Consider the following 13,964-nt stretch of genomic DNA (forward strand, 5'->3'; position numbering starts at 1 on the left):
AGTCAATGAAGATTAATATAAAGGCTCCAACCTCATAAGTTTTGAAAGGTCAAGAGAGTGAGCTACAAAGGGTCTAGGAGTCAGAGCCATGGCAAGTTTCACATCCATCCCAGCATCACTGCAGGGAGTGGCCTTTGGGAGCAACCTTAAGGACCTAGTTCAGTGGAAGCTGAGGTAAGGATTCGTCTGGCAATCACGATACACCTGGACATGAAAGTGGTGGGACCAATGATACACAGAACTATGCTATGTCTGAGACTACCTTTCCCAGAGTTTCCCTGAAGTGCTGGGGGGAAGTTTGTATTTTTGTTATTATTGTATCTTCATAGTGAATATCCCTTTGTAAAAGCTAATTAATATTAGCTGGTTAAATGGAATTGGGGTGTCTCTGTTGGCTAACAGTGAAGGGGGACCATGACTGTCATTAGAAGAGATACCCACCACCTGTCAGGGTGCCTCTAGGATCCTAAGGAGATGTACCAGACTGACTCTAGGATGGCGAGTCCAGACCCAGAATACACTCTCTACAATTTTATCACAAGTGACTTACAGTTTTTCCAGTTACAATATGATATTTTTAGAACTGTTGATTTTAAACTTTTTATCATGTTTGTTTGTTTTTTTAAATAAAATGTTTTCAATTATGATCTTGACAAATATCAACAAATGTGAGCATTTCCAAATACAGAGAATAGAAAAACAGGCTTGCATATAAAAACACAAATCTCCATTGTATGAATCTTCTTGTTACTTTTTAAGTATAATCCACACATTACTTCCAAAGTTGTCTAACATGTCTGTTTTCTCTTGAGTCTGTTAAAAATACTTTACTGCTGCTCCTTTTTTTCTCTGCCTATTATTAATCCTCTCCTAAAATTCTCCCTTCTCCATTAAAAACACTCCCTTGTAATTGACAAGCAGTCAGGGACAACAAATTTGCAAATTGGCCACATCAAAAAATAGCTATCTCACTGTGGTCTTGAAAATAGCTTTCTGATCAACATAGCCCAGTGACCTAGCATCATAAGGTTGAATTGTCTTAAATTTGATTTTTTTTGTATTCAAGTAAATGTAGGGGTTTATATTCAACAATCATAAGCATTTACCAATAGCCTACTACATTGGAGGAGTTGTGCTTTTGGACACTGACAAAAACAAAAATATTGGAACTGCCCAAAAGCTTATTTTTTCGGTAATTATAGTATGTAAATTAATAATTTAATGTGAAAATTATCCAACATTTTATATGGTGACTTAAAAGTTTAATTTTGAGGTTTTAAGAGTTATATTGTTTAGTCTCTCTTATTTATGAATAAGCTATTTGAGTAAGAGTGCTATTTTGACAAACTTCTACCGCATTGTAAAATCATGTGCTTAGGATAGGGGTTTACTAAATATTCACCATACAATCTATTAAATTATTTCAGAACTATTGTGTAATAATTGCTTCCAGAATATTTGATAGCAATGTAGATCTTGGGTTTCTCAACCCAAGTTAGAGATGAGTCACTACTCCTGAGGGAATCTTGATTTGGGAGGCATAGGGTGGGGAAGGGGGGGAGGGAGAGAAGTAAGAATGAGAAGACAATATCCACATGAATAGATAAGCCGGTAATAGAAAGAGAAACAGAAGCAGGGCAGAGACTGCCTACTGACGCATGAAAGGAGCAGCAGGAGAATGAAAAAACAAAAACAGCAGCTTCTGGCTTACATCAGACAAACAGCATATGAAGGTACTGCTGGGATCTGACTGGAGAAGGCAGAATCCTGCTGTATGAAGAGCTGGCTGGGTTTGTCTGAACTGCTCTTTAGCACGGAGCCCACACAGTAACATAAAGGAGCAAATCTGGAAAGCTGAAGACTGTAGAATTAGGGTTGCCATTTCACTGGAAGAATGTAATGCACTTGTTTAGAAAAAAAAGCTTAATGCTGCTTTTGTTGCCTCAGAGTAGCAGAGGAGTGGCTTCATCCAGCAGTAGAGAGGCCCAGAAGAGGAGCAGGCCTGCATAGTAGGTGAAATACAGACTGTTTAAGGTCTGCAGTCCAGAGTTGTGAATTGCTCTGGGAACATGAGTTCCCTTTCAGTGCTTCACTGCTAGGTTTCTTTGTGCACCTACTTTCCCCCATGGGCATTATATGTACTGGTGGAATAATGTATCCCAATTTTATAGGTATAGTTATATTTTGACTATTCATGCTTTTTCCTTCTCTTGAAAATGTTACTTTATGATTTTTTTGTGCTTTGCCTTCTTAATTAGTAAATACTTGGTGTTTAAGAGTGAGCTGTGTCACTTTGAATACTTTGCATAAATGAGAAGTAAAGCAAGTTGTAGGAGTGTCTCTCCTCCCCATCAGCAGGGCTATTGTTAGGACCCTAAAGATGAGCAGTGACAGTATGGTCAACCCTTTGGAGGGACCACCCCAACCTGCTGGAGTGGGTACGAATAGGATGAGTGAGCCAGTTCCAGCCTAGGGAGAGAGTTTAGAGGGAATTAGGGAACCAATGCCACACCTGTGTACCTGTAATTATTTTAATGAACTATTTTCAATTTTTAAAAATTTTAAATGCATTACATACAGATTTGTGTGTTACATAAGGACTTGTGTATACCACTTTACTATATTTTATAGACATTCCTATGAAGATTCTGTCCCCCTTCCAAAAGCCCTTTTAGTTCCTTTCAAATTATGGTGGAAAGATGGGAAAAAAAAACCCCAAATATTTCTGCTTTCCCTTTACTCTTAATACTTGTCACTTCATTTGTTTTTAAAGGCACTAGATAGTTCCTGAGTGAACTGAAGTCAAACCACAAAACCTTAGCTTGAGTTTAGCATAGATTAAAAAAAATAAGCTCCACTGTTACCAGATGCAATTCTGTGTCCTGTTCCCAAAAGTAACCAAAGAATAAGTATCCATAATTCCTGTACTTTTCCTAATTTTAAACACTTTGAAAACCCTTCAGCTCAAGATGATTTGTAAAAAGATATAGCAGAGGAATTAGGGTCATAAGTCTGAGTCTAAAATTAATTCAAATATCACTTTCCCATTCTTTTCATCTTATGTTTCAATGCAGTTTAACATCTTCTACAAATTAAAAGGCTATCTGCATTGTCAGAATTTTTCCCCCTTTTTTAATGACAACATAAACAAAATGTGGCTCCCAAAATTTCTTAATGGCCCAGGTAAAGTACACTTAGTGAGATGCAATGTTACAAAACATCATCAGGCTCAAAAAGAAAGTGTCTTTATGCTCTAATCAGATCTTCATATGTTAAAGTACTTAAAGACTTGAGTTTGTTTATCTTCTTTAAGACAAAACACACCTGAAGAAACTGAATACTGTCAAGGTTGACTTTTTCAGGAAGTCTTAATGTTGTTATAAAGTAGCAAGAACTTTGTTCCCACCAGATCCCAAAAGTCAATAATTAGCACTAAAAAAAAATTACCTGAGAAGGATGTCCAAAAGGTTCTAGTAAAGTAAGTTCTCAATTATTATTTCATTCTGAAAACTAAAAAATAGTACTAAAAATCTTTCGTGGATTCAAAATATCTAATACAAACATCATATATAATGCTAGCTCTTGGAAGAAAATGAAAAATGCTGACGTTTTGTTACACTATAATTAGTTATATATAGGGTATATTAAGTTGGAAGAAATAATTATCATTAAAGCTATCATCAATGCTGCAAATATGAAATAAAATAAGACAAAATAAAAGTTAGTTTAATTAATCTTATAAATCTATTAACAGACTTTGAAATCTCTCTTGTTAAAATTGAAAAGAAATCTGCTTGATGTTCTTGTTCATGTGTAATCCAATGAAAGGACAGAGATTTTTATTCAGAAATATGAACGATTTGCTTCCCAATATTGCCTCCTGTCATCATAGACTGGAAGGCAACTGAAAAAGAAAAAAACAAATTATATTGAAGAATTAGTGTCAGTTACGTAATATCACCAGTTTTATAAATAATTGTTGTAATAGCTCAAAATAACATTATATATCCATATATCAAAATGGAGCTTTATAATTCTGAATGATGTCCTAAATCAGGCCTGCACAACACGTGGCCTGTGGGCTGCTTGTGGCCTGCCAAAGAATTTCAGGTAGCCTGCGAAAAATGTAGATGACATAAAAGAAAGTAAAGACGTAATAAGTGCTTTGTCTGTGCCCTGCTTCATCTGCCTTCCACTAGTCATTATTGTGCCTGTCTTCTAATGTGGTAGGTGGGTTGCCACAGCCCACTCTCTCCTGTTTGTCACGTGACCCGAGGCAAACAACAATTGTCAGTCTGTCTCTAGTCTGAGAGAAGCAATTCCATCATGAATAAAAATCTTAAGTAATAAGTGTAATTAATTGATATTTCCCTTTTTAAAAATATGGTTTATTTACAAAATAGTTTAATCATTAATTATACCTTTACTTGGAAAGTGAGCCACTAAAAACCTATCTGTGGCCCGAAGCAGTTTACCCTATTTTAATTTTGGTCCATTCCTACTGCCACGTTGTGCAGGCTAAATGCTTACAGCAGCTTTGAAGCACACAGATTAGTCCAAATCAAGGTAAGGAACAACTTAAACATCAGTACCTGAACTGAAAATGTCCATGTGTTACTAACTATGTTCATTCACTATAAGCTCAGGAAAGAAAATAAGTGAAAAAAGTTTTGAAATAATCTCTTATAAAGAATATAAATAACAATGTTTACACAAGATGAGTAAATGAAACTAACATTTGTTAACTTAAAAGACTTAGGGCTTTTGTGTAAATGTGGTTTTCAGAACAGTAGTTGTTTTTACAATACTGACAAGATGGATTTCACCTAAGGCAAATATAATTCATTTTTTCTAAAGGAAAATAAAAGATTTTTAAGTAACACAACTCTAAAATAAAATTCTATTGGCTAAGTACATGTGGACATATCAAAGAAAAGCCCAAGAGAATTTTGATTATTTGTTTGTTTTTTTGGCTAGGCAATGGAGTTAAGTGACTTGCCCAGGGTCATACAGCTAGTGAGTGTTATGTGTCTGAGACTGGATTTGAACTCAGGTCCTCCTGACTCCAAGGCCGGTGCTCTATCCACTGCACCACCTAGCTGCCCCCCAAGAGAATTTTGAAAACTATGTATGTGGAGACAAAAAAAATCTATTTTCATGAGAACTAAATACTAAAAATTTTCCCCAATCTGTGTAATATATAAACTGTGAAAAGTACTCCCCATTCATTCTGTAAAATGTATAAGCTACGCATATACTATTTGAGGAACTCAAGAAAGAACCTCATAAAATGAGACACACTAAAGAAAGATGTTCCTCTTAAATATCATTAAGTTGAATCTTTGGTAGAGATTGGATAAGTTCATATTTCATTCAAATTAATGTAACATTTCTCAGAAATTAAAAAAAAAACATGACATATAGTACAGAGAAAGGAATGCCTGTAAAAGTACTATTTCAGAGCAAAAACTTACACTTGAATCATTAAAGAATTTCTGATCATCTTACCTCCCATGTTTTCTAAGCCATTGATCACTGTCTCTTTGATCTACAAATCAAAATAACTGGAATTAATTTTCTTTCTTACTTTGCAAAGGCAAACGATTTAGCACTTAGTATACTTCTAATATGCAATGTATGGTCTATAAAAGCATATAAATCATATTTTTATGAATGAGAAATCTGCTTTTCCCCTTCAACTAATATTATGGCTTCATTTCTTTCCCCTCTCATACTCTACCCACAAGCTTCTCAGTTAAATAAACAAACAGGATTTAAAAAATTTCTACCAAATCAAAGCAGCTGCAAACAAAACATAATCTTTGTTGTTGTTCAGTCACTTTCAGTAGTAGCTGACTCTGTGACTGCATTTGGGGTTTGGCAAAGATACTGAAGTGGTTTGCCATTTCTTTCTCCAGTTCATTTTACAGACAAGGAAGCTGAGGCAAACAAGGTTAAGTGACTTGCCCTGGACCACACACCTAGTAAGTGTCAGAGGCCAAATTTGAACTCATGAAGATGAATCTCCCTGATTCCACTTATCTATCGCGCTACATGGCTGCCCTATAACCTGTAAAGGGTAACTTTTAGCAAGAATAATTACATATTTGTTTTCTATTATATAATTTAGAATTTTTACATTAAGTAACAATTTTTAAAAGTAGGAGTGTGTACACATTTTGAATGTACACATTTTGAATCAGCCATTTTTTCCCAAATGGCTAAGAAATTAACTGATTTATTCTTAACAGGTTCCTTCTAACTTCTGACCTCCTTTCCCTCCTATACTTTATTGAAAGTAAACTATTGGGCTAGATGATCATTAAGAAATCTTTTCTATTTACAATACTTTCTTTGATGTACCTGCCCCCTATAATTATACAGATAGAGACACTGTTGAGAGTGGAATACTGTATACCCCATCAGATTCACTGGGGCTTGAGTGGTTGAACTGCTTTTCCCCTTTTTTCCCCCCCATTATTCTTTGTTACAAGGAGTGGCTCACTGGGTAGGAGAGTGGTAAAGGGTATATTCAGACATAATTTGATATTAAAACAAAAGAAACTTTAAAAAAAAAGAAATCCTGCCATGAAAAATGTTTTCCTTGAAATATTTCTGGTATTCACTTCTTCCTCTTCATTTCTTTCTTTCTTTTTTTTTTTTTAGGCAACTAGGGTTAAGTGACTTGCCCAGGGTCACACAGCTAGTACATGTCAAGTGTTTGGTCTGAGGCCAGATTTGAACTCAGGTCCCTCCTGACTTCAGGGCCAGTGCTCTAACCACCATGCCACCTAGCTGCCCCTTTTTTCTCCATTTCCATTGCCACCTGAAGGAATGCAGTACAGCAACGTGACAAAATATGAAGGAGAAGAAAGATCAGAAATCCTAGCCTTTGCCTCCCTTCTTCAGAAGGACCAAGTCTCAGATTGGGTGACAGAAACATCAAGGCCAAAGCAAAGAAGCACATACTTCTTGCACAGTCACTAATCCACACTGAATATCAGGGTTATCAGTATAGTAAGATAATTAAAAGGTCATTACCAGAGAGAGAGTCAAGATGGTGGAATAGCAGGAAGAACAGTGAGCTCCCCAAGAACCCTCCTCTAACTCCTCCAAAGACAGATAGAAAATGCACCAGGCTTGACTATACATGTTTGTACTGGATTTTATATTTCTTTCTTCCTCAGTGGGCAGAGGGAGGAGGAAGAAAATTTGGAACTAAAAATAAAAATTTTTAAAAAGAAAAGAAAAAGAAAATGTACCAGAATGAATCCTGATGGAGAAATTCAAGGAAAAAAAAAAGTAAAGTAAGTCATTCTTCAAGCCCAGGTCAGACACAGATCTACAGACACTGGGCGGATCTGGTCAAAAGTACACTACCTGGAACATTCCAGTGCAGAGGGTCTAGGAGTATTCTACTGAAACTCTACATGTATGTTGCTCAGGCCCACATCCAGGTCAGGAACATGCAGAGCTTAGACCAGTGAGGGAGAGATTAGACTTTGCCCTGGATCCTGATGATCACCCAGGGAACACTGAAAACTTGCAGGTCCCCAACCTGAGCAGTCCCTGAGATTCTAGAATAACTCAGTCCTCAATAACCCCAAGAAAGTAGGAACAGGACTGGCCCAGACTTTTCCTACAAAAGTAGACAAAGCTTAGCCTTAATATCAATTCTAGAGTCAGGAAACAGGCTGGAAGAATGAGCAAATAAAAAAAGAATCCCACCATAAAAAACTATTATGACAACAGGGATGCTCAAGACATAAATCCAGAAGAAGAATGATTCCAAAATGTCTATAAGCAGAGGTTCAAAGAAAAATATAGCTTGGGCACAAATTCAATTAGAATTCCTGAAAAAAACTAATTTAGAGCTTTTAAAAAAAGGATAAATTTTTTCAGAGCATTTCACTAAATAGTAATCAAGAAGGAAAGAGAAAAGGAAAAAGAGGGAAGGTAGATTAAGGAAGAAATTAGTACTAATACAGTACTAATATAGTTATATATATTATACATATATGTAGATCACATATATAGATTGAGGAAGAAATTAGTACTATACAGTGCTAATATAGTAATATATAGCACTAGTATAGGAACAAACTATAAATCTATGCAAACATATTTATAGGTCTTCTTGCAGTGGTAAAGAATTGGAATCTGAGGCGGTGTCTATCAACTGGGGAAATTACTGAACAAGTTATGGTATATAAATGGTGATCTACTATTATTGTGCTGTAAGAAACAATGAAGGGTTTCAGAAAAACCTAGGAAGACTTGTATGAACTGATATAGAGTGAATGAGCATAAATAGACTATTTTATACAATGATATTAATATTGTAAAGATGAACAACTTTTAAAGACTTAGAATCGCTGATCAGGGTAACAATGATGAAGTATGATTCCACAGGACTAATGATGGAATGTATAATGCCTGAATATGAATATGAATTAAGTTGGTAAAGATAGGTGGGAACCAAATTATGGAAGGATTTAGATGCCATCCTGAGGAGTTTGTATTTTATCTTAAAGGCAATAGGGAATTATCAATATAAGATCAGATTAACTAAAAGTAGTTGAAAAATGAAAGGTAAGGAAATATAGGTAACAAGTGTAGATAGTCTTCTCTAGGAATTTAGATATGAAAGGGAGAAGAGATATAGGATAGCAGACTAAAGAAATGGAAGGGTAAAGTGAAGGGTTTTTTTTTTTTACACTCTTAAAAATTGCTGAGGACCCCAAATAGCTTTTGTTTATATGGGCTGTAGTTATGAGTATTTTCCAGTTAGTTTGGATATTTAAAAATATTTATTCATTCAAAAATAACAATATATCTGTTACATACTTAGATGATTTTTTTTATGAAAAATAACTATTTTCCCAAAGAAAAAACTTAGAAGCATTGCTTTATATATTTTTGCAAATCTCTTTAATGTGAGTCTCAGCAGAAAACAGCTTGATTCTCCTATGTGCTTCTACATTCAATCTGCTCTGATGTGCTGTTTTCATTAAGGTATACGAAGAAAATCCGGCCTCAAATGGATGTATAGTTGGGTAACAGAGAAGCACTTTAATAGTTAAATAATTTTTTAGTATTATTAAGAAAATAATTTTGACCTCAAGGAGCCTCTAAAAGGGTTTTGGTGATCCCTGGAGATTCCTTTGAGAATCCATGAGCTAGAGATTTTTATTCAAATCCTATCTCAGTACTGGAATCCCCTCAGAAACAAAGTAATACAATCTTTATATCAAAGTGGTTTTTATTTAAATTAACTGTAGTGAGCAACTGGGCACTCATCCCAGCTATATAATCTGAATTAACTATACCTAGGATAACAACCTAATTTTTCAAACTACACAGAAATTCAGGCTCACTACATTTAAGAAATGAGATAAAAGGAACAAATTGATAAGGACATAGAATCAAGCCCTACCTTTAATTTTCCTTCTTTAAACCACTGACTCAGTTGTAGAATTCCAGACTCATATTTGTCCTTATAATTCAACACCAGAAATCTCTCCCTATTGAAAAATAAAAGACAGCAATCTAAAACAGGAGAAAAACAAAATCAGATAATTTCGCAAGCATCTGAAATCTTTTCATGAAACAAATATCATGGCTTAATCATATTGAGTTCAGTCAGATGTGGTTTAGACAAATGTTATGCAAATAAAAGATATCAGGCAGTCAATGTCAAAATCATTATTTCAGATAACAAAACCTATTTACTGGGCTTCATGAGGTTTTAAATGCATAGCACTACTCTGCCGGGTTTCAACTCCAAAGAATAAGATGCCCTTCCCAGGATAAACTCATTACATCTAATCTCATCACCACAATGCTAAATCAAGCCCTGATTGACGTGAACTCCCTTACCCTCTTCTCCCCTCTGACTGGAGGGCTGGCAGGTGAAGTACCAATTCCCAATGCCTTCCTTTATAGAGGGCAGAAGGTAGGCTCTCAGCTCCTCTCTCCACTTTGCATCTGCTTCTCTGCCTAGTCTCAACTCCAGGGAACAAGATGCTCCCCAGTGTTCCCCAAGGCGCCTCCCCTCACACCTTTCCTGCCTCCTTTTGTATATTGTCTCCCCCCAATTAAACTGTAAACTCCTTGAAGGCAAGAAGTGTCTTTCTTTTTATTAATTGTATTCCCAGCCCTTAGCACAATGGCTGGCACATATTAGGCATTTAATAAATGTTTATTGGATTGGATTAGGATGGGGGAACAGCTCTGGGCAAAAAAGCATATCTCTGTGTGTGTGTGTGTGTGTGTGTGTGTGTGTATGTATACATATATATATATATATATATATATATTTTTTAAGGCAATTGGGGTTAAGTGACTTGCCCAGGGTCACCCAGCTAGTAAGTGTCAAGTGTTTCGTCTGAAGCCAGATTTGAACTCAGGTCCTCCTGACTTCAGGACCTGTGCTCTATCCACTGTGCCACCTAGCTGCCCCTGTATATTTTTATACATATAGTATATGCACATATGGTTTTAATATGGTAGTAAATAAAGAAAAGAAAGAATACCTTGTGATGTTTCTTGTTTTCAGAATTGACTCTACCTCAGGCAGCAATGGGGGAGGATAAGGAACATCCTTGTTGTACTGAGAAATCTGGCCACATAGGATAACATGGCTGTTCTGATTCATCTATTCAGAGAAAATTGATTACTATCCCCCTAAGAAATAAATTTTTCTCTATAGTTACTGAATATAGAGCTGCTTTATGAAAAGTATGAATGTTTTCATAGAGTAAGTCTCAATGAAAGCATCCTTAGAAGCCAAAAGAAAACAAAAACCTTGACTATCCATTAATAGTAACTTAGAGATTTTTTTGGCGGGGAGGGAAGACTCTATCCATGACACATATTTATGAACATAAAGTGGTAAGCAAGTGGATATATAGAGGGGAGGTGAAACCTGCTAACCAGGAAAAAATGTAATACTAAATTTTGTAACCCTAAGGAAACATAAGTTCATATTCAAATATTCACTTAACTTGAAATTATGCTAAACTATCTAGTAAAGTGACATATAATAAGCGATGATGAAATACTAAAACTCTATAAAACATAAAATGTTTATCCACTTGTAGTCCTTTCAGTTTACTCTCTTAGCTTCCCGAGGGAGCAGTAAGTAGAAACTGGATGATGGTGAGACAGGAAGAATCTTTTGATTCTAGCTAAGACAATTCTGTTTCTTTTTGAGGGCACCCCAAGATCAGCCATCATTTGATTGCACCTAGCTCATGTATGCCTTTCTTTCCATACAGTATGATTACATGCAATTCTTTTTTCTTCCTAATATATTCTCCATATTCTTTATAACAAGCATGAAAGACAACAAAAGCTTACTGCTTATGAAGAAATAACTTTAATTCATTAACTTGGAAGAATTAATGTGAAAAGGATTAGATTATCTCATTTGATAGAATGCCTTCCTTGATGGCAACGACTATTTCATTTTTGTCACTATCTCCAGTTCTGCATGGTGCCTGGAACACAGTAGGTGCACAGTAAATGCTTGTTGATTAGCAAAAAGCTAAATGTTCAACACTATCTACAAAACATCTAGCTCCATATCCTTTCACCCTTCTATTCTGTCCTCTGGAATTCTTGTTCTACATAATTAACAAAGTTCTCTGATTCTTAGGTCTTTTTCTCTCATGCTACTTCCATCTTCCAGCACTCATTGAGACCTGATACTCAATGACACTTCATCACTTGCATTCTTTCTAGGATAGGTTGCACCTTCTCTCAAACTCCCCAACTCACTGGTCCCAGGAGGAGAGGTAGAACACTTCTTGGTCTCCCTATTGATGCTTTCAGACTCTCCCTCTACCATCTCAGCAAACTGTCCTCATTTAAGAGTCACTATCTATATTTATTACTCAGATTCAGGTTTCTGTTGTCTACCAAGCCCTAGGATATTCCTCCCCTTTTCTGAATACATTCGGTGCCTTGGCTCCTTTTCCATCCAAGTTCATGCTTTATATTGTGGCATATTGATATTCCCATAAATACCCTAAACTCCCAGTCAGTCCCTCAAACTATTTAACTCCCATGAGCCATTTCTTCACTCCACCTCAGCTATACAGAGTTGAGAATGATACCCTTGATCTTGCCATTACCCAAAAATATTCTGCTTCCATGATGAGTAACTCTGACATTTCTCTATTTTATTCTAATCTCTTATAGTTCCATCTGTCTTTATGCTGTCAAGACTCACACCCTAAGACTACTTCTCTTTTTTCTGCTCTCTTTTATTACTATCAGGAGACACCCTGTTTTCCAGAGCTAAGGCCCAACAAACAAGTTGTGCCCTGAGCTTGGCATAACAATAATCCTTTGCACTCACCCTCTGGATAAACTCTGTTGCAGCTAAATCACAGAACTGGCTAAAACCAGCTCCAAGTGGTCCCTGAGCTCAGACAAGCATCTAAAGGAACCATGTTCTGGTCATGAAGCCCTGCCATGAATTGACTTTTTGTCTCTAGGCAAACTCACCTCACTACTGTGGTCACACTGCACTTTGTTCTCTGTCTAGCAACAACTATGTGTAAAAAGGCTTAGCCTTGCTGCTTTGGTCTTAGAGGAGACCCTGGCACATGTGTCTAGTTTCCCTCCTCCAGTAGGGCTTTTTGTCTATAACCTCTGTGAGCTCTTTGGTTTCATTTCATTTTGTTTTTCAGATTGGATAGTTGGTATAAAGCTTTTGCTATAATCTCTGTGGCTCTTTGATCAGAGTTAACAGTTGGTGTACAATCTCTGTGAGCTCTTTGGTATTTCCAGAGTTTAAGAGTTAGCGCATAATCTCTGTGGCTCTTTGGTCATTTATTTTCAGAGTCTGACAATGCTTTACTCTTCTTAAACCTATTCTTCATGTTCATCATGACCTCCAAATTCCTCCAATGCCCAGTACTATCTCAGGTCATTAGCCTTGCTCTAATCACACTTTCCTCCCTTTGACCCATCCCATATACCCAGTCAGTTGCAGATCTTGTCATTTCTACTTCTTTGAAATTTCTTTCTTTCACATTGCCACCACCCTAGTTCAGGCCAGTAACACCTGTTGCCTGGAGTATTGTAGCAGCCTCCCTTCCTCAAGTGTCTCTCCTCTCCACTCCAACCTCCACAAAACTGCCAAAGTGATTTTCCTAAAGTACATGTCTGACAACATCACACCTAAACTCAATAAACTCAGTGGCTCCCTCTCACCTCCAAGATCAAATTAAAGCTCCTCTGTTTTTCACTTCATAATCTTCACAAAGTGGCCCCTTCCTACCTTTCCAGTCTTCTTACATGTAACTCTCCTCTACATAATCAGTGGTCCAGCCACACTGGCCTACTGGTGGTTCCTCATATGCAATGCTCCATTTCCTGCTTCCATGCCTTTGCATTGTTGTTGTTCAGTCATTTTCAGTCTTGTCCAACTCTTTGTGACCCCATTTGGGGTTTTCTTGGTAAAGATATTGGAGTGGTTCGCCATTTTCTTCTCTAGCTCACTTTACAGATGAGGAACTTTTTTACATTTTAAATTTTACAGTTGAGGCAAAGTGACTTGCCCAGGGTCACTATCTTGATTCCAGGAGCTCCTAATGCCCTCCCTCTCCCAAAACTACCTTGTATTTATTTTTTATATATTTGTGAATGTATTCAATGTCTCCTCTATTAGGAGGGCAACATCTGTTTTGCCTTTGTCTTTGTCTCCCCAGTGAGTGCCTGATACTTAGTAGGTGCTTAATCAGTGTTTCTTGAGAATTGTTCTTACTGTAACTCACAGTAAGAGACACAAATCAGATACTGAACATGATTACACTACAGAATGCAATAAGGAACTATCAGGTTCTTTTATCAGAGCAAACATAGAACTTGGCAGAACTGTTTCTGGGCTGATGGCTCAGAGTAACCTGTGTGTGTGTGTGTGTGTGTGTGTGTGTGTGTGTGTGTGTGTGTGT

At 36.6% G+C, this 13,964-nt stretch overlaps 1 protein-coding gene across 4 annotated transcripts in view; it reads right to left on the reverse strand.

The window, feature by feature from the left end:
• Positions 1 to 2,517: 2,517 nt before the first annotated feature.
• The window catches only part of LOC114030161 (prostaglandin reductase 2), a 41,269-nt gene continuing 29,822 nt past the window's right edge, over positions 2,518 to 13,964 (reverse strand). For all 4 annotated transcript variants that reach the window (XM_027844912.1, XM_027844911.1, XM_027844914.1 and 1 more), the window contains exons 7-10: positions 10,536 to 10,657; positions 9,437 to 9,524; positions 5,509 to 5,548; positions 2,518 to 3,904 (exon numbers count right to left, since the gene is read on the reverse strand). In XM_027844912.1, coding sequence (XP_027700713.1) covers positions 3,840 to 3,904; positions 5,509 to 5,548; positions 9,437 to 9,524; positions 10,536 to 10,657 — 315 coding nt within the window. In that variant the 3' untranslated portion in view covers positions 2,518 to 3,839. The remainder of the gene's footprint in view (positions 3,905 to 5,508; positions 5,549 to 9,436; positions 9,525 to 10,535; positions 10,658 to 13,964) is intronic.

This window comes from Vombatus ursinus, unplaced genomic scaffold, assembly GCF_900497805.2.
Source record: "Vombatus ursinus unplaced genomic scaffold, bare-nosed wombat genome assembly UNPS02014945.1, whole genome shotgun sequence".
Taxonomy (NCBI): Eukaryota; Metazoa; Chordata; class Mammalia; order Diprotodontia; family Vombatidae; genus Vombatus; species Vombatus ursinus.